The 23,478-nt window shown below is 42.3% G+C and overlaps 1 protein-coding gene across 1 annotated transcript in view; it reads left to right on the forward strand.

The window, feature by feature from the left end:
- HERC2 (HECT and RLD domain containing E3 ubiquitin protein ligase 2) overlaps nt 1-23,478 on the forward strand; it is a 259,545-nt gene that overhangs the window by 28,868 nt on the left and 207,199 nt on the right. Inside the window, exons 4-11 of the mRNA XM_006861873.1 lie at nt 11,050-11,269; nt 16,064-16,164; nt 16,512-16,668; nt 18,155-18,265; nt 18,785-18,956; nt 20,768-20,941; nt 22,714-22,902; nt 23,154-23,305. Of these exons, the coding sequence (XP_006861935.1) occupies nt 11,050-11,269; nt 16,064-16,164; nt 16,512-16,668; nt 18,155-18,265; nt 18,785-18,956; nt 20,768-20,941; nt 22,714-22,902; nt 23,154-23,305 (1,276 nt within the window). The remainder of the gene's footprint in view (nt 1-11,049; nt 11,270-16,063; nt 16,165-16,511; nt 16,669-18,154; nt 18,266-18,784; nt 18,957-20,767; nt 20,942-22,713; nt 22,903-23,153; nt 23,306-23,478) is intronic.

Raw genomic sequence — 23,478 nt, forward strand, 5'->3', positions numbered from 1 at the left:
CACTCTGTGGCTGTGTCACTGACTCTGGGCTCAAGAGTCCCCAGGTCTTGCCAAACTGGGGCCAACCAGGTCTCCACCCGGGTTCACAGGAGTCTATTGAATGTGGTTGTTTTTAGCTCACAGCTTCATTGCTGTTTTTCCCTCACTTCCCCTTATCGATGACCAATGTGGTCACCAGTCAGAGCACGTGTCTGTTCATGTATTTACCATTGAGTCTTAGTCTTGGAAAGGGGTTTGCCTGAGGAGACCCTGGGCATGTCTCCTGGGCAAGTCAGTTTAATTTTTAATTGGATTATTTGTTTTCTCCTTGAGGCATTGAAGTTTTGTATACATTTTTGGAGCATACTCCTTTGTCTCATATGCCATTGCCAAACATATTTTCCTACTCTGTGGGTTCTCTTTTTACTCTTTTATGTGAAATCCTTTGATGCACATAAGTGTCTAATTTTTAGGAGGTCCCTGTCGTCTATTTTGTCTTTTGTTTGTGTGTTTTCAGTTAGTTCGATAGAATGTTTAGGTTATGTATTAGTGCTCCTAAGTTTGTCCCTATTTTTTCATTGATGATCTGGATAGCTCTCGGTTTTACATTTAGATTTTTAATCATATTGAGGTCCTTTTTTGTATATGTTGTCGGATATAGTTGTTGTTTCATTTTTTTTTGCAAATGGATTTCCAATTTTGCCAGCACCATTTGTTGAAGAGACTGTCTTTTCCCCCTTTAATGCATTTTGACCCTTTGTTGAAGATCAAATGACTGTAGGTGGAACAGGACTGTTCCGTTGGTCTCTGTGTTTTTCATTGTACCACTACCAGGCTGTTTTAACTACTGTGGCTCTGGAGTAGGGTCTGAGATCAGAAAGTGTCACACCTCCTACTTTGTTCTTTTTAAATAATGCTTTATTTATTCTGGGTCTCTCACCAGTCCATATAAAGTTAGTGATTAGCTTTTCCGTCTCTTTAAATAATGATGTTGGAATCTATAGATTGCTTTGGGTAATATTGATATTTTCACAATGTTAAGTTTTCCTATCCATGAGGATGGTATATTCCTCCCTTTCTGCAGGTCTTTTTTGGTTTGTTGAAATGGTGGTGGTGATTGTGTGCTGGGGAGTCGGTTCTGACTCATAGCTACCCTGCATAGGGTTTCAGAGGCTGTAGGTCTTTACTGGTGCAGGAAGTCTCACCTTTCTCCTGCGGAATGACTGGTAGCTCCTGAAGTCTTTTCTGTGTTCTTACTTTCTTCTGTCTTTTGTGTTGTTGTTCAGTGCCATCAAGTCTGTTCCAACTCATAGTGACTGCATCTAAGATTTCCAAAGAGCAGCTGTTGGGTTTGAACCACCAACCTTGTAGTTAATAGTCCAGTGTTTATCCTGCAGCACCACACCAGGACACGCTCTGGCCCTGTGAAGGGTTTCGAGAGATGAAAGCAATACCTTCAGAGGTGTAGAGGCCCATGAATATGCTCTTTCAGCAGCAAGTGAATGTCCTCATATCTTCAAGCAAATCACATTCTGCTTGGTGCTTAGCTTGCAGTTTTGTCATCTGCTCAATTTGAATGTTTTTCATTTCTTGAGGTATTTTCACTTTCTTTGGCAGTGGCTGCATGATGCTGAAGGGACCTCAGTTCCTAAAATATCATTCTGTTGAATTCTTTTTCAGTTAATTCCATTGCCTTTTTTCCCTCTCAGAAACATCTTTTGGGTCTCCATCTTGGTTATTTGTTTGTGCCAATCTCTTAGCTAAAATTGTCTTTTGTCTCTGGAACATTGTAGTGTTTTTGTATTTGTATTTAGTTGATGATTGTATGTTGATGTGTTCTTAGGCTCTCACCAGTTTTCTCCTGTGGATGTAGGTAGAGAATGGAAGCATGAGCACCATTGTCTGTTGGTCATTCAGGCATCTCAGTTTAGGGTGGGTTTGGCTGGTGTTGGCTGTCTATCATTAATGATGTGTTATAGGAGCTGGTATTCTCCAGGGAGTCTAGCTGCAAGGGTTTGATTGTGGCTGGGCAGTATGGATAAGGTTGCTGTCTCCTGTTGGGTGGGTCAGAGGAGAAACTACCCCTGCCCTCTGCCTCACACATACCAGGAAATGAAACAATAAACAAACAACCATCCAGTGATGAAAAGAGAAGATAATGAAGGAGGAAAAAAAGGATAAAAGGCAGGCAGGGATCATAAAAAAGAATATAATAGCTTAAAAAAGGAGAGGGACAGGAAAGTGACGCTATAGAAGAGAAAATACAAGCAAGGAATAAAAAGAACCGTTAGAGAAACCAGGGAGAGGGAAGTGAAAAGAGAAAGAGTAGTAAGGAAAGATCCAAAGAGGAGGGGTGGGATGAAGAGGGAAAATGAAAGAGAGAAGAAGGAAAAACAAAAGTAGAGTTAGTATAAGACTCCAGGGAACGACAAGAGAAAGAATAACTAAAAACAAAAGTAGAGTTAGTATAAGACTCCAGGGAACGACAAGAGAAAGAATAACTAAAAACAAAAGTAGAGTTAGTATAAGACTCCAGGGAACGACAAGAGAAAGAATAACTAAAAACAAAGAGACACAACAAAAGGGGAAAAACCAAATCCCGAAGTGAAAACCAAAAACAGTGCAGCTGTTGAACCTGGAGAGGAGAAGACTATGGGGGCTTCTGCAAGCTAAGGATCTCGCAAGGTGGGCGTCGGAGGGATGTGACAGTGGAGATCCTGACCCTAGATGGAGTTCTTATCTGCCTAGGTGTTACCTGTGTTCAGAGCAATTGATCTGGAAGTAGTTGGTAGAAGCCCTTTATGGAGCTAGTTTCAGTGCCTGTTAGGACCACAGGGCAGCTGGAGGAAGGGTGACAGGTTAATGCTGGTCTGGTGGCTCTGTGGGTTCTGTGGATCCTAAGCTGAGCCCACCTGAATCCGGGCACCAAAATGGCCTCCAAAGCTGTGCAGCCAGGACCCCGCCTCACCCTGCTGTGACTCCTAATTCCCTGAGAGCAGGGTCTGCCCTGTCTGTAGATGAGGACAGGAGCTAGGCACACCTCTGATCACCAGGGGACACAGAATTAAGGTATCGTACCTTTCAGGTCCCCCAGGCAACTCTGCTTAGCCAAACCTGCTCACAAAGGTTCAGGATGGTCACACCGTTTTCTGGCTGGTAGTCCACTAATGAGTCCCCCTCTCTTCCCGTCTCTGCACAGCCTCACCTCCCAGAAAGCTTTGTGTTGGATTTACTTTGTCTCTTGTATCTGTTGTGGAGTCATGGTGTGGCGCTATAGGATAAGCACTTGACTGCAAGGTCTATTTGAGCCAAAAGATCGGTGGTTCAAACCCACCGATCTAGGTACTAGACCATAGGTCTTCAAAAAAGTTGGTAGAAAATTCCATTATCTTTTAATTACATTCAAACCCAGCTGCTCCTCGAAACCCTGTAAAGTGTCTCTAGGAGTCAAAACAAAGATGTTGTTAAACTGACTTGGAGGCGTTTAACAACAACAATTATAGCATCTTTGTTGTAGAGCGTCCTTGTAGTACGCCTGCCTAGTCTGCCAAGTCTGCCATCTTATTGGAGGGTTCTGTGTTTTGTTTATTTTTTTTCTTAGCTTTGCTGTTATTGATGGGGTAAGATGATATCTCATTTTTACATGGCACTGTGGGTTAATGCGCTGGACTGCAAGGTTGGTTTGTACCACAAGGTCAGCAGTTCAGGCTCACCAGTCGCTCCTCGGAAACCCTATGCAGAGACGCTAGGAGATGGAACTGACTCAACAGCCCTTACCAAAAACAGTGGCTAATGTTATGGCGCTGTAGTATAAACACAGGGTTGCTGTGGGTTGGAACAGACTCAGTGGCACTTAGCAACCACAACAATAGTGTTTTTGAGTGTATTTATTTTTTGTGTGGGTATGAGTCAGTTCCAACTCATAGGGTTGCTATGAGTCGGAACTGACTCGACGTTACTTAACAACAACAACAAATAGCTTTCTTAGTGGTTCTAGGTACTAGACCATAGGTCTTCAAAAAAGTTGGTAGAAAATTCCATTATCTTTTAATTACATTTTTTATTTCCCCTTCATTTCTGGGTTTGGCACTTCTTTCACTTAGAAAATATTTTGCCATTTCTTCTGACTTATGTGTTTTGTGATGAGGTATTTGTTGTCATTTGAATTGTGTTGTGTTTTACCCTCCAGTGACAGTGAAGGTGTTTCTCTATGAATGCTGTAATTTTTTTTCCTAACTTTTTATTATGAATTGAGTGAAGGTTTACAGAGCAGATCCATCAGTTTTATATTCATTAAATCATATACTTTGCCTCATTATTTGGTTGCAATGTATTTACTTCTGTTCACTTTTAACTCTTGTATTCCTCCCTGTGTCTCCTACCACCTTCACCTTTCCTCTGCTAATCTCCTCCTCCTTGTTTTATATTGCCAGCCCTGTCACCTGTGTTAACATGTTGTCTGCATGCCTCCTGTAAACATCATAGATTGTTTCTTTTATCAAGAAATTCCTTTTATTAAAAAAACTTTTTGCAACATTGGTCTCATACAATATTTGTCCTTCTGTGATTGAATGATTTCACTCAGCATAATGTCCCAGGTTCAGCCCTGTTGTGAGGTGTTTCACAGATTCATCATTATTCTTCAACATTTTGTAGTATTCCTTTATGTGTATGTACCCAGGTTTGTTTAGCCATTCTTCTGTTGATGGGCATTTAGACAGCCTCCATCTTTTGGATGTATCTCTGTAGATCGCTACTAAAGACTCATGCTTTCTTAATCTGTTTTGCTCTCTATGTCTCTCTTGTTTTTGCCTCTTTAGTCTGCAGCTTAGCACACTCATGAAAGCTTGCTAGCCAGCCACTTTATGCCTTTTTAGGTGCCCCCACACCCGTTTTTGATAGCCAATGTCTAAATTTCTCATCTCTATCAACCCAGTACATTGAGGAATCAAGGTTGTTCCTTCATATGAAGATTCCTTTGATTCCGGTTGGAATTTTGAGTGCATTCATAGGCAAAAGTCTAATTCGTCGACTTGTAGTAGTTTGTACTTGTTCTCAGTATCAAACATCTTTCTCTTCCTTGGTTCGAGTTCTGCAGGTTTCTGAGGCTGTGCTTTTTAACCTTCAGTGCATTTTCTCTATGCTAGAGATTTCTATTTTCCATTTCATTGATTCTTTCTTGTTTGTTCTTCTTTCTGCTGGTGAGCCCTTCTAATTTTTTTTTATTTTGAGTATTACAGTATTTTGTTCTAGAATTTCCAGTTGCTTCTAGTTTTGTATCTTGGCTTAGGCTTTCTATGTTTTCATTTGTTTTTAATTGCTTGCTGAGATATTTCTGTCATGGCTGCTGTAAAATTTTTGTCTCTGAAAAATTTTGTTCACCATGCTATCCAGTTTGAGATCTTATTGGTTCTTGGTATGACAGAGGTGATGTTTGATTGAAACCTGGACACTTTTGTATTGTGTGAGATTCTGTGTCTTGTATAAGCCTTCTATTTCTGTTGACTTTGGCTCTTTTTTTGGATACTTCTCTGGCCCGAGAGTGGTGTGCATCTCTTTGTTACTGCACATTATTGCCTTGTTGTTATTGCGTAGTATGGGACCGTTGGTTCCCAGCGTGGTCTCCTCTGACTCTTGCTTGGGGGTGGACTCATTACTGCTGGCTGATGCTGAAAGTCCTCATTCTCCTTAGGACTTGCACACTCAGTTACCCATGAGTAGGGTGAGGGAGACCTCATTAGTGCTTGCTTAGAGGAGGTAAAAGTGCAGCCTGTTCATATGGACTCTGATCCCTATTTAAAAACATCTTGTTCTTTCCTTTGAGTGTATCAGTGATAGTTTTTTGTTGTTTATTTTTCATATTCTCCAAGTTATCTTTTTTCCTTGAAGAAAAGATGGAATAGCTTCTAGAATCACAGCACCATGCTAGCCACCACAGTACAACAGATAGACCTGTGGTGGGTATTTTGTCTCAGAGATTGGTGTATTGGTTCAGAATTGACATTGGGGGGCAGAGAGCTGATGGAGTTCCTAGTAGAGTTATTGTTCTTTGTGTCCAGAACCTCTGATGTTGTCTTTCTTCTTTTTTTTAACCTGTTGTTATTTTGAGGTATTTCCTCTTAGGCTGTTCAGATTCCCTGTAGAAGCCATGTGCCCTCCTTTGTGTCCCGTGATGGCTAGGGAATAATTTTATGGGAGACAGGTTGGGTGGGAAACAAGGGTAAAGCTCTGTGTGTTGTGTGTCTATACTCAACTCATTCACTGTGCTTAGCAAAATGATGCTTTGGACTTAGTGTCACTGCTGATAGACCGCCAGCCTTCCTTTTTTCATCTTCCTCTTCACCTTACCCATCCTTTGACAGGTGTGTTTTTAGGGGGATTTTTTTTTTGGGTATAAATCTGTTCTTAGTTTTTCTGGCATAGGTGACATTTTTCTTTCTTTTTAAGTTTTTATTGTGAATTGTGTGATTGTTTACATGGGAGAGCATCAGCTTTACACTCATCCTGTCGTATTTCATTGTATTGCAATGACCACAATCCCCTCCATGCATCATCATTCAACAGTATTTGCTTCCATTCCCTTTTTTTTTTTTTTGGATATACCAAAATTACCAAAGGGCTACTCTGCAAGCCTGCCCCTAGCTGCCAGCACACAGCTCCTCTCCCTCCATGAGTCTAGAGTCCCCAGCCGCTACATCTCTCCACGTCATCGTCTCTGCCTCCATCTCTGGTGTCGCTGATTCTCTGGATAGGGTCCCGCAGTCTTCTCTTCTCCCTTTATGGTCCCAGGGTTCTCCGCACCTGGACTGCAAGATCAACCACGCCCCTCTTTTTGTTACAAAATGTCTACCTTTACATTTGCGACAATCGCAGTCAGTCCTGATAACAGTTATTCACTATTGAACCACAAGAGTCTTATCCCCATTTCCTTTCACCAGCCCTGTCTGGACAGGTTGAAAATCACTCAGTGGGGATTCTACCTTCTCCTGCACCCTCTGAAACTAAACTCCCTCTTCAAAACTTGTAAACCAGTCACTTCGTTCCTTTATAGCACCTCCATTTTAGGTAGCCAGTGTCTAAGTTGCCAATTCCTGTCAACCCTGTGTACCAAGGGGGGGGTGGGAATGCTCCTTGCTGTGAAGATTCCTTCCCTCTTTTAAGCTACTACATCCATAAGTATAGGTCAAGTTCATCAAATTCTAGCGCATTATACTTTTTTTCCTCTTACTTCTTTCTCTAGTCAAGTTCTGATCATCCAGCCATTGAAGCTAGGTCATATGGGTACTATCTGCAAGTATGGGTGTTCTTGTGCATCTCCCCTCACTTCATATCAGCTGACCCTTCAGTCTCCGCTCTAGTCCTCTGTGGCTGTGTCCCTGTCCATGGGCTCAGGAGTTCCCAGGTCTCACCATATTGCTGGCCAACCAGGTCTCACTCCATGTTGACAGGAGTCTATTGACCGTGATTGGACTCAGGCCACATCTTCATTACTGCTTGTCCCCCATTTCCCTCCCATCAGCAGACCAACGTGGTGGTGACACTTTTCTTGATGTTGTGAGCCATTTATTACTTTATCTGAAATGTTGTTGGTCTTTTCTTCTGTCTGGCATTTTACCCAGAAATCTGCTATACTCCATTTTTGTCTTCCAGAAAGATAGTAAGCCACTTGAAGGTGAAATTATATCAAGTAATCCTTATATTTACCCTCTTACAAGTTGTTGTTTATTTTTTTTTTTCCTTTTTTCTGAGGTTTTCATTTTTTAAATCAATGTATTAACCAGTTATGTACACATTTTGTTTCAGACTGCTGTTCTGAATCCTGTGGCAAAAAGTGGGGTTAACAAACAGTCAGTGAACTCCTCATGGCACCATCTTAATCCTGATTGTCCTCTTTTGGGAGTTCTTAGCTTCATGAGTTGGTTTGGTTTGTTTCTTTTATTGCTCAGTCAACACCTGTCGAAGTGTCCAAGTGCCTTGGTTAACTTTAGTTAGGTCTGTAGTTTTTTGAATTTAGTTTCCTATAATGTGTCTGACTGCTGGTGCTGGACAGTTGGCTGTGTCATAGCACCTGTGGGTGGGGAGATGTGTCCCTTTGTGGCACTGTAGAATAAGCACTGGACTGCTAAGCTCAAGCTCGGCAGTAAACCCACCCTCCACTCCTCAGAAACGCCGTCTAGGCTTGCTGTTAGTTGGAACCAATTGGATGGCACTTAATAACAGCAGCAGTGTCTGTTAGAGGAGCCCTGGGGCTGCAGGGGTCAGGTGGTCAGCTGCTAACTGATGGGTGGGTGGTTTGAAACACCAGCTCTCCATGGGAGAAAGATGTGGCCACCTGACTTCCATGAGCCTTTACAGCCTTGGAAACCCTTTGAGGCAGTTCTGTCCTGTCCTATAGTGCTGCTATCAGCTGGAATTGACTCTGTGGCAACAAGTTTACCTTGTTTTTTTCAACTTTTTGTTGTGAATTGAGTGAAGGTTTCCAGACAAGATCATCAGCTTTACATTCAGCAAATCCTACACTTTGTTTCGTCTCAATGATTGCAATCCCCTCCCTATAACAGCTGTTACCCTGATTCCTCCCTGTGGGTCCTGTTTCCATTCTACCACTTTCCTATCCCTTCTCCACTTTGTCCTTAGGAAAATGTGGCCATTTTGATTTTGAATGATTGATTATTTATTCAGAACAACTTCCTAGTGTTGCTTCCCTCCCCTGTAAAACTGTCTGCTACTTGGCTGTAAATTGAGCCAAATAGTTTTCTTTCCAGACTTGAAAGGTGGTCCAGGGCCATAGTCTCATATTCCTCTAATCTCTTTCTGAACAGTAAACAAGGTCTGTTTTTAAAAAAAATAAAGTAATTTTGAATTTTGTTCGACATTTACTCCCACTCTATCCGGGACCGTCTAATGTGATGTGATCCCTTTCAGGGCGGTTGGTAGTTGTAGACGGGTACTGTCTAGTTCTTCTGGTCTCAGAGTTGTGGAGACTGATGTTCACATGTTCTATTAGTCTATTAGATTAATTGATTCCCAGCCTCTTCAATTCGTATCACTGTTCTTTCTTCCACACATGGAGAGACCGGTAGCTGTACCTTAGATGGCCACTCAGGAGCTTTCAAGATCACAGATGCTACGCACCCAAGCAGGATGTAGCACATTGTCTTTGTGGACCATGTTATGCCAATTGACCATGGAGCCCCCTGAGACTGGTCCTGATCCCCAGGCTCATCAACTATTGCCTTAAGATACTGGATAAATATCCAGGAAGTTTTCATCCTTTTGCCTGCTTTATGCTCCACCACAAGTTGCTCTGGTAGTGTTGTTGTTGTTGTTGTTATGTGCTGTGGAGTCAGTTCCGACTCATAGCGACCCTGCACAGGGTTTCCAAGGCTGTTAATCTTTACGGGAGCAGAACGCCTCATCTTTCTCCCACGGAGTAGCTGGTAGTTTCGAACTGCTGACCTTGCGGTTCACAGCCTGATTTGTAACCACTATGCTACGCAGTGGTTACAAATTGGGCTGCTAATCTCATGGTTAGCAGTTTGAAACTACTAACGGTTTCATGGGAGAAAGAGGAAGCTTTCTGTTCCTGTGGAGATTTACAGTCTCAGAAACCCTATGCAGGCTCTCTATGAGTCGGAAGCGACTCTCCCACGCATGACCACCACTACCTGAGGCTCCACCACATTCATAGTTGTGTTTGTTGTAAGGAAGGTAAATGTAGTTGTTAAGTGCCGTCGAGTCGGTTCCGACCCATAGCGACCCTGAATAGGGTTTCTGAGGCTGTAAATCTTTACGGGAGCAGAAAGCCTCATCTTTCTCCCACAGAGCAGCTGGTAGTTTTGAGCTGTTAACCTTGCGGTTTGCAGCCTGATTTGTAACCACTATGCTACCAGAGCTCCTAAGGAAGGTAAATACTCATTACCTTCCTTATGTACAAATATCCTCTTTCAAACTCTTACATATTTGTGGGATATATAAATACATGTATATATATCCCACTCTTCCTGAGTTGTACATATAGCCTGTGTTTCAGCCCATGTTGTTCCAAGGATGTGTGTGTATCCCTATTTACCGCTATGCCCTTTAGCCCAAGCATTCCTCCCTGTGTCTTCACAGGTGGATTTGACTCAACGACAATAGGTGTATCTTTTTTTTTAATGCCTGCTAAGATTTCCCACTTTTCTCAGAGCTAGGAAACTAATGTCTGATATACGGGACCTGGGTTTTACCTCTTGGGATCTAAGGTTTTGAGGCTGGTGGCTTAAAGTGATCTTGTGACAAATAAATGTGAGCTAGAACACAGCCCAGATGTCGGAAAGGGACTGTCTCACCACAGGGACTGTGTTGGCTCAGGGGATTGCATTAAGACTGATTTACTATTCAAGTATATTATACATCCTGGTAGCCTTGTGCTTAATTGGATGAGTATTCTTTTGAGTTAAGTATTTCTGTATAATTGTAATTTAGCTACTTAAAACAAAACAAAACTAAAAGCTCTGTTAAATATGAAAATTTTCAAGTGTACACAGTTGAAAGATTAGTATAATGAAATACTGCTACCTATCACATATTCAAGTAGACTATTTTCCTCTAAAATATTCTCGTCACTGTGTTCTCTTTTATGAGTTAGACATGATGGAAGTGGCCTTACTGAAAAGTTTTATTTTGAATTTGGTTTCATTGCATGAAAATGAAGAGTAGAGTTTTCCTGTCTAGGAAATGGGCTGTTGATAAGTGCTGCTTTTATGGTTTTGTGTTGGAAACTTTCTGTGATTTTACAGAGTAGCAGTATAACTGTGGTTAGGCGTGATCTGCCCGTGTGTCACTCTGCTCTGTGGGACTATGGAATGGGTGCCTGGTACTTAGCACACAGCTGTGAATGTGAAGATTACCCAAATGATAGTACATAAAGAGTAAACATTTTTACCAATCATTTACCAACATTATAGTGAATCATGTCCAATCATAGTTTTGTTGATGTTTTCGTGTCTTCTAGAGGTGAGTGAACTGAAGGAGTATTTTACTGTGCTGATAAAACTATTAAGAAGTTGCTGTTTTCTTGTCTTCTAGATGTGAGTGAACTGAGGGAGTGTCTTACTGTCCTGGTCAAAGAGCAGCAAGCTCTGGCCTTTCAGTCAGCTGCCACTACCCTCTCAGCATTGAGACTTAAGCAGAGGTTGGTGATACTGGAACGCTACTTCATTGCTTTGAACAGGACTGTTTTTCAGGAGAATGTAAAGATTAAGTGGAAAAGCAGCAATATTTCTTTGCCTCCTGTGGACAAAAAAAGGTAATAGTATAATTCAGTTTGTGTAATTCAGGCTATGTGTCCTCCGCCCCCCCCCCCCCCCCCCCCCCGTGTGTGTGTGTATATATCTATATCTATCTATCTATCTACACACTGTTTTTGTGGGGTCAGCCTATTTAAGGTACTTGAAGCATAGCATATAGAAGAGCAGTTTAATTAACGTTTTCAATATAGACTCTTTTTTTCACCTTGTAAGATTTTTATCCTCTCCCTTGATTTTGTGTTTTGTAGTCTGGAGCATAGCTTCGACAGCCTGCACAAACAGTAACAGACCACCCTGTAGAATCTGGCCTTGTTTAAAGATCCCTCTCTGTCAGTAACTAAAAAACTAGGCAGAGTTTTAGATCAGTGTCTAGATGGGAGATGAATATTCTTTTTGTTCCTATTTATTTTGCTAGTAGAGAGGAACCAGTCTTAGTATTTTATTTTGTGCATTAACTATTATGCAAATGGCCTCATTTTTTTCATTCCTAGTGGGATTCTGTTGTTCTTTTATTACAGCAGATGCTTTTAAACATATTTGAAATGGTGGTGTACAGCTTTTCTGACGAATTATCTAAAAGCCACCAGAATGCTTCAAGCTTATTATTTATTTATTTATTTATTTATTTTAATGTTGCTATTGACCAAGGTTTTAGCCTTAGAAAACTAAACTAACAGATTATGAAGTAGAACTTAATGTTTTAAATAGTTAAGAGTTGATGAGCCACATGATTGTCATGGATCATCGAGGGTATTCTGCATAAAAGGAGGTAGAGTCTAAGAGTCTCTGAACACTCTGTGTGTACTAAGTCAGACTGACTTCACTAAGCACTCTCCTGAATTTTATGTGCTTTTTCCTGGATGATGAGATGAGGTTTGATTATTGTGAAGTGTATCCTTCATTAAATGGTTGTTGTTGTTGTTAAGTGCCGTCGAGTCGGTTCCGACCCATAGCGACCCTGTACAGGGTTTCCGAGGGTGTAAATCTTTACGGGAGTAGAAAGCCTCATCTTTCTCCTGCGGAGTGGCTGGTAGTTTCAAACTGCTGACCTTAAGGTTCGCAGCCTGATTCGTAACCACTATGCTACCAGAGCTCATTAAATGGTAGAACTTCCTAAAATTAAAGCAATAACAACAGCAAAAAATCTTTTTCTATGAGTTCATTGTAGATTCATATTCCATGAGAAAGAATAGATTCCCCTCAGTGGTAGCATCTTGCAAATCTACAGTATATAACTAAAATACTAACATTGATATAGTCCAACAGCCTTACTCAGATTTCTTGTTTTAATTTGTGTGTGTGTATTTCTATGTGGTTTTGTCACATACACAAATTGGTGTGATCACCATGTGATCACAAAGAACAAAGAAAGAATCACCTTTCTACTCTTTTACAGCCAACATAATCTTCTCCCTCTCCATACTCAATGGCATCAACTAATCTGTTGACCATCTCAGTCATACAGTGTTGAGAGATTGATTTTTTTCACTGAACATAATCCACTTGAGATCATCCTAATTGTTACTTTTCATTGTTGAGTAATATTTCATAATATATCATACTTTGTATAATCATTCATCTCTTAAAGGATTTTTGGGTTGTTTCAAGTTTTTGGATATTACAAATAAAGTCGCTTTGAATATTTGTGTACAAATTTTGTGTGAACATATGATTCATTTTTTGGGATAAGTACCCAAGAGTGCAGTTGCTGGGGTGTGTGCTTAGTTTTGTAAGAAACTGTCATGTCTTTTCCATAGTGGCGTTACCATTTTACATCCCCACGAGTGAATAGTATGTAGGTGATCCAGTTTCTTCACATTCATACCAGCATTTGGTATTGACAATTTTTTTAACTTAGTTAAACTTTTTGTTGTGAACTGAGTGAAGGTTTACAGACAAGATCATCAATTTTACATTCAACAAATCTTGCACTTTGCTTCATGTCAGTGATTGCAATCCCTTCCATGGAACAACTGTTTGTTTCCTCCTTGTGGTTCCTAGTTCCATTCTATCCACCTTCCCATCCCTTCTCAACTGTGTCCTTATAAAAATGTTGCCATTTTGATTTTGAATGATTGACCATTCCATCATTCATAGTGAGTGTGTATTGCTAGTGTTCTCATTCCCCCAGTTTCCTGTCTGTTTCTTAATTGAAAGTTGGGCCATGAGGGTGAGTTCCTTTCCAGACCTGAAGGGTGGTCGAGGGCCAGAGTCTCATGTTCCTCTTGTCTCTTTCTGATCAGTAAGCCTGGTGTGTTTTTTTAATTTTGAGTTTTGTTCCACATTTTCCCCCACTTTTTCCAGGACCGTCTGATTAGATCCCTTTCAGAGCAGTTGGTTGCGGTAGCTGCTCAGCATCTAGTTTCTCAGGTCTTAGAGCCATAGACCCATAGCTGCACCTTATATGGCCACTTTTAAGATACCAGATGCTACTCACCAAAGGAGGATATAGAACATTTTCTCTGTGGACTGTGATATGTCAGTTGACCAGGGTGTCCCTTGAGAGTTTTGATCCTGAGTCCCCAGGCCCAGCAACTCATTGCCTTAGGTGTTTGATGATATCTAAGAAGTTTTCATCATTATTCTCACTGTATGGTCTACCACATTCTTCATAGTTGTGTTTGTAGGAAAGGTAAATACCCATGTACAAATTTGTTATTAAGCTGTCCAGTTGATTCTGACTCATAGTAACCCAATGTCATGTATCCGAGAAGTGATTGGTGAGTTTGAACCACTGACTTTGTGGTTCAAATTGACCTTTCATTTCAGCGCTTGGCCTCTTTCAAACTCTTACGTATTTGTGGGTATACTCCCGCTCTTCCTCCCATATCCAGTTTCTTTGTCCAGTGTCTACTGCAGAACACTGTTGTCCCAAGGTAGTGTATACATCAGTACTTACTTCTCTCCCCTTAACTTGCATACCTCTCTGTTGATACTATTTTTTATTGTAGACATTCTGACTGGTACACAGTGGGGTCACATTGTGATCCGAAGTTTTTATAGTTTCCTTTTCCGTGTTGCTCAGATTATTGCATTGTGGTAGACTCTGTCATTTTGTGGAACTTACTGTGGGTCGGGTAGTTGAATGGTGTGGGTGGAGAATCATCTAGATTCTTATGTTTTGCTTTGTTATTAAATATCTGCTTTTTGGAGAGCCACTCCTAGAAGATTTAGTAGATCTTACTCCATATAGGGAGTCCTGGTGTGGCATTGTAGGATAAGTGCTGGATGGCTAACTGTAGGCTTGGTGATTCAAACATACCAGCTGCTCCTCCGAAACCCTATGCAGGGTAGTTGTGAGTGAGAACTAGTTCCACGCACACAGTTCTATACATTCGCCACCACTCTACAACTCGGGGGAGTAGCTCTTTCTCAGGTGTAAGGTCCTGATTACTTCAGGAAGTCCAAGCTTCATGGAACTTCTGGGGCAGCTTTCTCAGAGTGTGCTCTGAAGGCACTCTGCAGGGGCACTTCCCTCTTCACCACTGATGGCTTCTTTACTCCTGTATCTTGTATGGTTCGTAAAAGGGCAGCATCAAGTTCAGAAGGAACTATGAGAGGACGAAGGGAGATTGTCAGCACAGGGTGGTTGGGATGTGCTGTCGGACTGTGTGGGTTGCAGGCAGTGTCACAAAGCAAAACGTGTATGAATTGCTGAGTGGAAAACCAATTAGCTCATTAAACTTTCACCCAAATCATAAGGTAAAGAAAACAAACTGATTCAGCGCTTTTTAGTTTGATCTCCCAGACATGCAGACCCCTTCTCAGAGGTCTCGCTAGTGTGCGTTAACTGTCCCCATAGTGACTCCACAGAGGGAAAGATGAGGCGTTTTGTTCACTGTGAGTTTGAAGTAACTTGATGGCACATGATCACCACTACCATAGGGTCTCCGTGACCTTCAGTTTTAATTTCACTTGACATTGTATTTTTGGGAAGTCATTTTTTATCATTACCTATTTTTTATAGCCCTTTCTTCCAGATATATAGAAGTGTGAATTACAACAAATTTGGAGAGCATGGCTAAGTTAAAATAAAATCTCTTGTTTTGCATGATTTGGTTTATATATTCCAAAATTTTTTTTTTTTTTTTTCATTTTTCAGGATGATTTTTATGGTACCATTTGAATAACTTTTGAACATACGTAAAATGAAACCAAGTCTTGTTAAAATAACATAACTAATAATATATATAAGATATGTGGTTGAAATGTTAAAAAGACACATGGGGATGAGAAGATACCCAGTTCAGGAGATAATGACCCTGCAGGGTAGAATTGAGAGAGAACAGGACAACTCTGTAGGGACTGAAACCCACCCTTTTCTATAGATCTGAGATGTGAACCTTTTGACTGGTGTTAAGACTGCAGAATGGGCTGGGGTCCAGGTGATGTCTGGGTGTGAGTTATAGGATTCTCTGTGTTCTCCTCACTCCTCACCCACAGTGCACCTTCCTCCCCATTTCTGTATTCCTGTGTATCATCTTCATTGTCCGTCCTCTCCCAACTAGAGCTTATTTGATGAGCATTTACCAAGTCATTTAAAGGAAAATATTTCATTTATGAAATACATTTGAAGGAAAATATTTCATTTATGAAATACATTTGAAGGAAAATATTTCATTTATGAAATACATTTGAGAAAAATTTAGAAAAAGAATCAATGCTAATCCTGTAGTCTTAAAAAACACTAAAGGCTTTTGGTACCAATCCCTCCCTGTTACTGACTCTCTCTTAGTATTTATACATTCCTTTGATTGATCGGTTTTCACAGTCCCTCTGTGCTTCGTCCACAGTGCCCGACCCACAGGCAAAGGGGTGGAAGGACTTGCGAGAGTTGGATCCCGAGCAGCCCTTTCCTTTGCCTTTGCGTTCTTACGGAGAGCCTGGAGGTCAGGTAATGTGTGTTGTTTGAACATCCCCGGCATGCGTCCCCAATGCTTCTGTAGAGTGGACATTGCCTTCAGCTCAGCCTTTCACACCCTTGATGGCCTTTCAGTCTATGCCTCTGTAATAAAGTCAAGTCTGTTTGCATATACCCATGTCTAAGTAACAAGAAGTTAGTACTCCACATGTAATAGCCATGAAATACAGAGGGGACTGGGAGACAACTCTTGGAGTCAATCCTGGAGAGAAGTGAGGGGAGTCATTCTCCAGCTGAGATGTGGTAGTGTGAGGGGGGAGGCTGGATGGTTCCCACAGCCCAGCAGTGCATGCCCTTGTCTGAGATGTGTATGTGCACAGGTGAGGATGCAGACCTGTGCAGCGAGCTGTTGCAGGAGTCCCTGGATGCTCTGCGGGCACTCCCGGAAGCCTCTCTCTTTGATGAGAGCACAGTGTCCTCTGTGTGGCTGGAGGTGGTTGAGCGAGCGACTCGATTCCTCCGGTCTGTCGTGACAGGGTAGGTACTTCCTCGTTGGTCTCTGATATGTGTGTAGAGTATGCACAGCTCTGTGATTCCAGTTCTTGGCTTTCAACTTTCAGAAAGCATTTGATTTAAGGAAGCTGTCATATTGAGTGGGATGGGGAAGTAAACATGCTGTCTGTAATTTACTTTTTTTTTTCACATGCTTTATGATTTGGTCATCAGTCATTCAGAAGGTGTTTGAGCACCTATTGTGTGCTTGGTGGAAATGAAAATGCCACCCGTTGTGACAGATTAAAAATTTTAATAGGTAACGTGGAAACAGAACTACTTTTATCTTGCATTTCACTTTATTGTAATGTTTAAACTTAAATCTAGGTGTTTTAATGTATTTTTAAAAAATTGAATGTGAATCTTTTTCTTTTGGTAAGGAAAAGCATGAATTCTCATCAAGCAGTTTAAAATGAAAAGCAATACACACTCCATATAAATTCAGCAGTGCAGATAGCCGTGGGCGGAGTGAGACCTGTGTACACTCCCCTCGACTAGTGGTTTCCATGCCAGGATATCAGAGGACCTTTTCTGAGAGGGCTGATTCAGGCATCTCCATGGAGTCCTGGTGTGGCGCTGTAGATTAATGCGCTGGACTGCAAGGTTGGTTTGAACTGTAAGGTTGGCAGTTCAAGCTCACCAGTCGCTCCTCAGAAACCCTATACAGGGTTGTTCTGAGTTGGAATTGACTTGATGGCACTTAACAACAAACATAGAGATTTAGGAGTCCTGATGCGGTGCTGTAGGATAAGCATTGGACTTAAAGGTGGGTTTGAACCGCAAGGTCGGCAGTTCAAACTCACCAGCTGCTCCTCGGAAACCCTATACAGGTGGCTGTCAGCCAGAATTGTATGGACAGCACTTAACTACAGCAACAGAGAGACTTAAAGCTGAGGACCCTGAGATATATGCTTGTAATTAATATGAAAAATTCAGCTGTGATGGTAGTGCCAGGAGGTTCTTCCTGTTTTGTCTGAGATCAGGAACACTGTTATTACTGGGCAATCAACACGATCAGTTCTTTTCATTGATAGGAGATAAAAATTAGCATCAACATTGTGTCTATAGACTTTCAGGTACTTTGAGAAATTAGTTCTTCTCTAGGACTGTAGAGCCCCCAAAGCCCTTACATTTGATTGAAACTGGGAAAATATGTAAGTCGTTTTCTAATCATATCTTGACTAATAATACAAAAGATTTTGTGCTTCAGCAACTTGGAATATGCCTTCTAAGTAATGATATCTTACAGTATATGAATTAATGCCATTAATAAAACATTTCTTTATAAGTTAATTGTATGCTTTAAAATCTCTGAATAGATACAAGTAGCTAGTCTCTGAACCTTGGCTCTAAATATTAAGAGATACTTAACTTTTTGAGTGGATAGAGAATAGAGCTTAATATGTGAGCATTATTTCAGGCATGGTGACTCTGACAGTGCTCTGTCCTGCATGCCCTGTTCTTGTTTCAGGGATGTTCATGGAGCGCCTGGCACGAAAGGACCAGGGAGTATCCCCTTGCAGGACCAGCACTTGGCCCTGGCCATCCTGTTAGAACTGGCCGTACAGAGGGGCACGCTGAGGTAAGAAGGCCATGGGATGGCAGTGCTCTCAGGATGTACCCCTCTGTCCAGCGTTTATGACTTTGGCAAATGCTTGGTGGTCTCTATTCAAAGGGATCATTGTTTCAGTGCCAGGTATAGCTGGATTTTCTTCACTCTTTTAGGCCTAAAGTTCTGGTATTTTAGGAACTGTTATGTTTCCCCTTTAGTTTTATAAAATAATTATTTTTGTTCCATTAATTTAAGGTGTTAGAAATTTCATACAGAAAGAGCTGTTTGAATTTCTTATTTGGGAATAACAGGAGGCTGTGCACTGAGCAAGGAGAAGGGTTTGTAGACTTTGGTGTTACCTTTTTGATAAATAGCAGGCTAGAATCTTGGTTCTGTGTCAGTGATTTTACTGTCAGGATTGCTTCCTTGGGATTATTTTAGTTTTCTGTAAAACCTAGTGTATTTCCTCAATGTTGTTTGCTTTTATTTTTGATAGAGCATGGTGAAATGACAGTCTCTTTTTTCTAGCGAATGTATTTTCTTTTTTAGCCAAATGTTATCCGCCATCATGTTGTTGCTTCAGTTGTGGGACAGTGGGGCCCGGGAAACTGATAACGAGAGGTCTGCGCAGGGCACCAGTGCCCCGCTGCTGCCCCTGCTGCAAAGGTTCCAGGGTATCCTCTGCAACAAGGATGTGCTGCACCCCGAAACCGACGTTCATGTAAGCATCCGGGGCATTTGGGGGCCAAGTGGCATGCTTGTGGCTATTCTACGGTGGGGAGATTTCCTTCTATAAACTAGACTGAGGTCCTTGTCCCTGGAGGTGCTTTTTCTGTGGGGCTGTGGGTATGTGACCAGGTAAGGCAGGTTGGGCAGGCGATGGTGTTACAGAATTAGTGCAGTACAACACCTGGTGAGCCCTCTTGGATGTGCCGTGTTTGGTTATGCGTTGTGTCTACTTTGTAGGAGGCCCTTACGTATTGACACACATGTTCACTGGTAGACATGCGTGTTGACTGTGCAGCGTTGCTCCTGGTGTGTCTGAGCTGCACTAGCACAGCAGAGCTTTCATGTGCATGGGCTGTAGTGCTTGCTTGATCTGCAGCTCATTGTAGTCAGCATTTAGATGCTCTCTTACATGAAAGGAGTGCAAGTGCACATAAGGAGAGGTAGGTAGGTAAGAGCAGGAGGCCGTGCACTAAGCTGGGAGAAGGGTCTGCTCATTGAGGATCAGATTGTTGTGGCAAGGCACAAAGGAGTGAGCCAACATGATGTGTCACTTTGTCAACATGGAAAATATATTTCCAGTCATCTTACTGTTACATTTTGATAACATGCTTTGGAGAGCCAAGTAAGTCTTTATCTCCTCCCCATCATGCCGTTTGTTGGGGACTCCTCAGATTGGTGGACACCGGACTCGCCATCAACACTAAATCAAGTCAAACATATACTCTAAGTTCACATTAGGAAAGAATGTTTGAAATGTCAGCTTGCCACGCTGACTCTGCCTGTGGGCTTGCACTGTTGGAGGCCCACAGCTCCAGCTGCGCCAGCAGGCCTGAAGGTCTCCGAAACTCATTCTAGCTTGTGCCTCAACCCCCAGGACTGCGTCTCTTTATAAGTAGATGTTAGTTTTACAAATGTTTCTCTGGAAAGATGTAGTTATCCCATTATAACATTTCAGTCTACTTATTATTTTGAGAAGTTGAGGTGTGACTTAATTTGTAAATAAAACTTGTTTTTTTTCCAGAGTGGGCTTCATATAAATGGTAATGAATATGTTTTCAAAGTTAGATTGAGGTGCTGTTTGTGTCACTTTCACGCTTGTTATTAATGGTCCTGGGGGAGGCCTGGCCTGCAGAATGGTTTGTGCTGTATTAGTAATTCATGTGGAATCCACATCTAGCATTGAACTGAGGTGTGGTGTAATAAATATATGTTGTTGTGTGCTCAAGTCAGTTTAACTCATAGAAATCCCTATAGGGTTTCTAAGGAGTGGCTGGTGGGTTTGAACTACTGACCTTGCGGTTAGCAGTCCAATGTTTACCCTACAGTGTCACACCAGGACTCCAATAAATGTCCAGATATATGGTATGAATGTGCACTCAACATCTGTCATTTAACGGTCCCAGTGAACAGATTTACTGATACTGCGTATTTGTCAACACTGAAATATGAGGAGGCTTCAAAAAGCTTGGAGAAAAATTCCATGATCTTCTCATTCTATTCCTTTAATTTTTTAAAGCTCATTCATATGGTTGCACAAGGAGCTCTGGTAGCGTAGTGGTTACAAATCGGGCTGTGAACCACAAGGTCAGCAGTTCGAAACTACCAGCTGTTCTGCAGGAGAAAGATGAGGCTGTCTGCTCCCATAAAGATTTACAGCCTCGGAAACGCTATACAGGGTTGCTATGAGTTGGAAGCGACTCCACAGCACTTAACAACAACAAAAACAACACGGTTGCAGGTTAACAGTATTACTTAAATTTTTCTCTCCATTTCTCAAGATGTTTGTTTGCATTTTGTATCTAGCTGTTATCTGGCCCTCTGAGCCCAAATGAGAGTTTCCTGAGGTACCTCACCCTGCCACAAGACAATGAGCTGGCCATTGACCTACGGCAGACAGCAGTCGTCGTCACGGCCCACTTGGACCGCCTGGCAACTCCCTGTATGCCTCCTCTGTGTAGCTCACCAACATCTCACAAGGTATGTTGCTGTGGAGTGTTGTTGCTGTTGTTGTGTGCCATGGAGTTGGTTCTGACTCATAGTGACCCTACATTGGGTTTCTGAGAGCAGCTGGTGGGTTTGAACTGCCGATCTTACGGTTACCAGTATACTGCGCCACACCAGGCCTTTCTGCTGTGTTAGTCCTTATAGTCTTTCACATTGTGTACTTTTGTAGCTCTTGTTTTATGTGATATTGTTGGTGGGAGCTGTTCAAGGTAAGTGACCGTGGAGCTGACGGGTCTAGCTGTCCCCTGGGCAGTTTGGTGGTGAAAGTGGTGCACAATGTGAGCCACCTGTGCCAGGCCCCATGCCTTTCCTGAGTACTCTTGGCCTCTTGATGATCCCTTTGACAGCCTCATCAAGCAGGTAGGGCCCTGAAGGGGCACCCTGGAACCCACCTTGTGTCCTAGGCTCAGAGCCTTTACCCAGCCCTGCACTTGCTCATTACAAGTTCTGAAAGTGGACTGTCTGTCAGGAGGCTGGGTCTTGGAGCAGTGATGCAGGTCTAGTGGTGTGAATGGGTATGCGGGGAGCATGCCTTGCAGGTCCACTCACCTTTCTTACCTGCTTGTCTACAGTGTAGCTTAGGTAGTCATTAGATCAAGGGATTTGGGCTTTAAGTTCAGGTTTTTCAACCTTTCTATTTTTAGTATGAAGTGTTGTGTTTTAGATGATTAAATAAATGGTAAATCTTCATATGGCTTGAAATAAAAACGATTCTGTAGAGACACACCCCGCTCTGCCTCCATATACCAAGCTCGCCTGTTTGCTCCGAATTGTTTCCCTAGTCTCTTCAGTGTTTTCTGGGGTGAATATGTGTTAAGTTCCCTCCTTTCTTATATTGATATGTAGAATGTTACATGTAGGAGATCTAGTGGTGTAGCGGGCTGTTATCCCAAAGGGTTTTTACCAGTCTTCTATTGGTGGACACTTAGGTTGTTGTTATTATTTTGATACTTAAGTAGTGTTAGAATGATTTATCTGGTACATGTGCTCCTGTATATGTGTGTGCATGTTGGTGTGTGCACTTGTGTGTATGTTTGTGCCTCTGTGGGCATGTGTGACTATGTGCATCTGTTAGCATGCAGATTGTGAAGTACTTCGTGTGATTGTCAAGCACATGTGTTGAATGCCTTCTATGAATGCCATGAATGCCGCAAGCTTTTCTGGTACAGGTGACCTCTAATGGTCACAGCCACAGGAGGAGCACTTTTCTCTCCAGTGCCTCACTTCCAGGAGCAGCTTCTTGCTACTGTTGTTTTTAAGTGCCGTCCAGTCAATTCCAACCCATAGTGACCCTGTATAGGGTTTCCAAGGATTAGCTGGTGAGCGTGAACCACCAACCTTGCAGTTCAAACAACTTTGCTGTCTGACGCATGAGCCCACAGCACCACACTAGGACTCCAGGGGGTCACTGAGGCTTCTGGATTTGGGACTGGTATGGTGTGAAATGGCAGCCTGGTTCAATTTGAGTATTGTTTTAAAATATATTTCAGGTCCACATGTAGTTAGTACTTTTTACTGGGTTCTGTTAAAGTTAAGTGATGGGAAAATCACCATGTTCAGTTCCTTCACCTTAACGTATGAATTGGAACATTTATTTTTTGGTCAGTGTGTTGTGAGTTTTTATGATATTTTGGATCATAGCTCCTGTTTTTGCTTATTACTGCTAAAAATAATTTATAAAAAATTATTCTTTTGATTGAGAGAATTGCTTGCGACTATCAGGAAACTGTTTTAATATCTTACAGGGGTCATTGCAAGAGGTGATTGGCTGGGGATTAATAGGATGGAAATACTATGCCAATGTGATTGGTCCCATTCAGTGTGAAGGCCTTGCCAGCCTGGGGGTCACACAGATTGCCTGTGCGGAGAAGCGTTTCCTCATCTTGTCACGGAGCGGCCGTGTGTACATGCAGTCCTACAACAGTGACGCGCTGGTAGGTGCTTTCACTGCCAGTCCGGAAAGGGGCAGGCATTCCTCCCTTCTGGCACAAGGCCAGCCTCTACAGACTCAAGAAAGGCATTCCTCTGGTATTCTGTGGGTGCGAGGTGGGCGGTGTGGGAACTGTGGGTGCGAGGTGGGCGGTGTAGTGCTCTGGTAGGGTTTATTAAGTGAGATGTGTAATTGAGGAAGGTAATGCTGTGTTCATACTGACTATGTTTCTTCCCTATTTTTTTTTTCTTTGAGGCCCCACAGCTGGTCCAGGGCCTTGCCTCTAGAAACATCGTAAAAATCGCCGCACATTCTGATGGTCACCATTACCTGGCGTTGGCAGCCACTGGAGAGGTGTACTCCTGGGGCTGTGGAGACGGAGGGCGGCTAGGCCATGGGGACACTATGTACGTGTGAGGCTGAGTCCTATAAGTTACACTGGGCTTATTGATGCTGTCTGCCATCTCGACCCGGATGTGCCCATCCTTGGGGATGGTGCGGGAGGGCTCCAAAGTGGAGAGCGGAACAGAAGTTGGCCTACTGTCCTCCCCCAACGTCAGCAACCACCATGATGCAACTT

This window comes from Chrysochloris asiatica, unplaced genomic scaffold (genome assembly GCF_000296735.1).
Source record: "Chrysochloris asiatica unplaced genomic scaffold, ChrAsi1.0 scaffold00044, whole genome shotgun sequence".
In the NCBI taxonomy this organism is placed as follows: Eukaryota; Metazoa; Chordata; class Mammalia; order Afrosoricida; family Chrysochloridae; genus Chrysochloris; species Chrysochloris asiatica.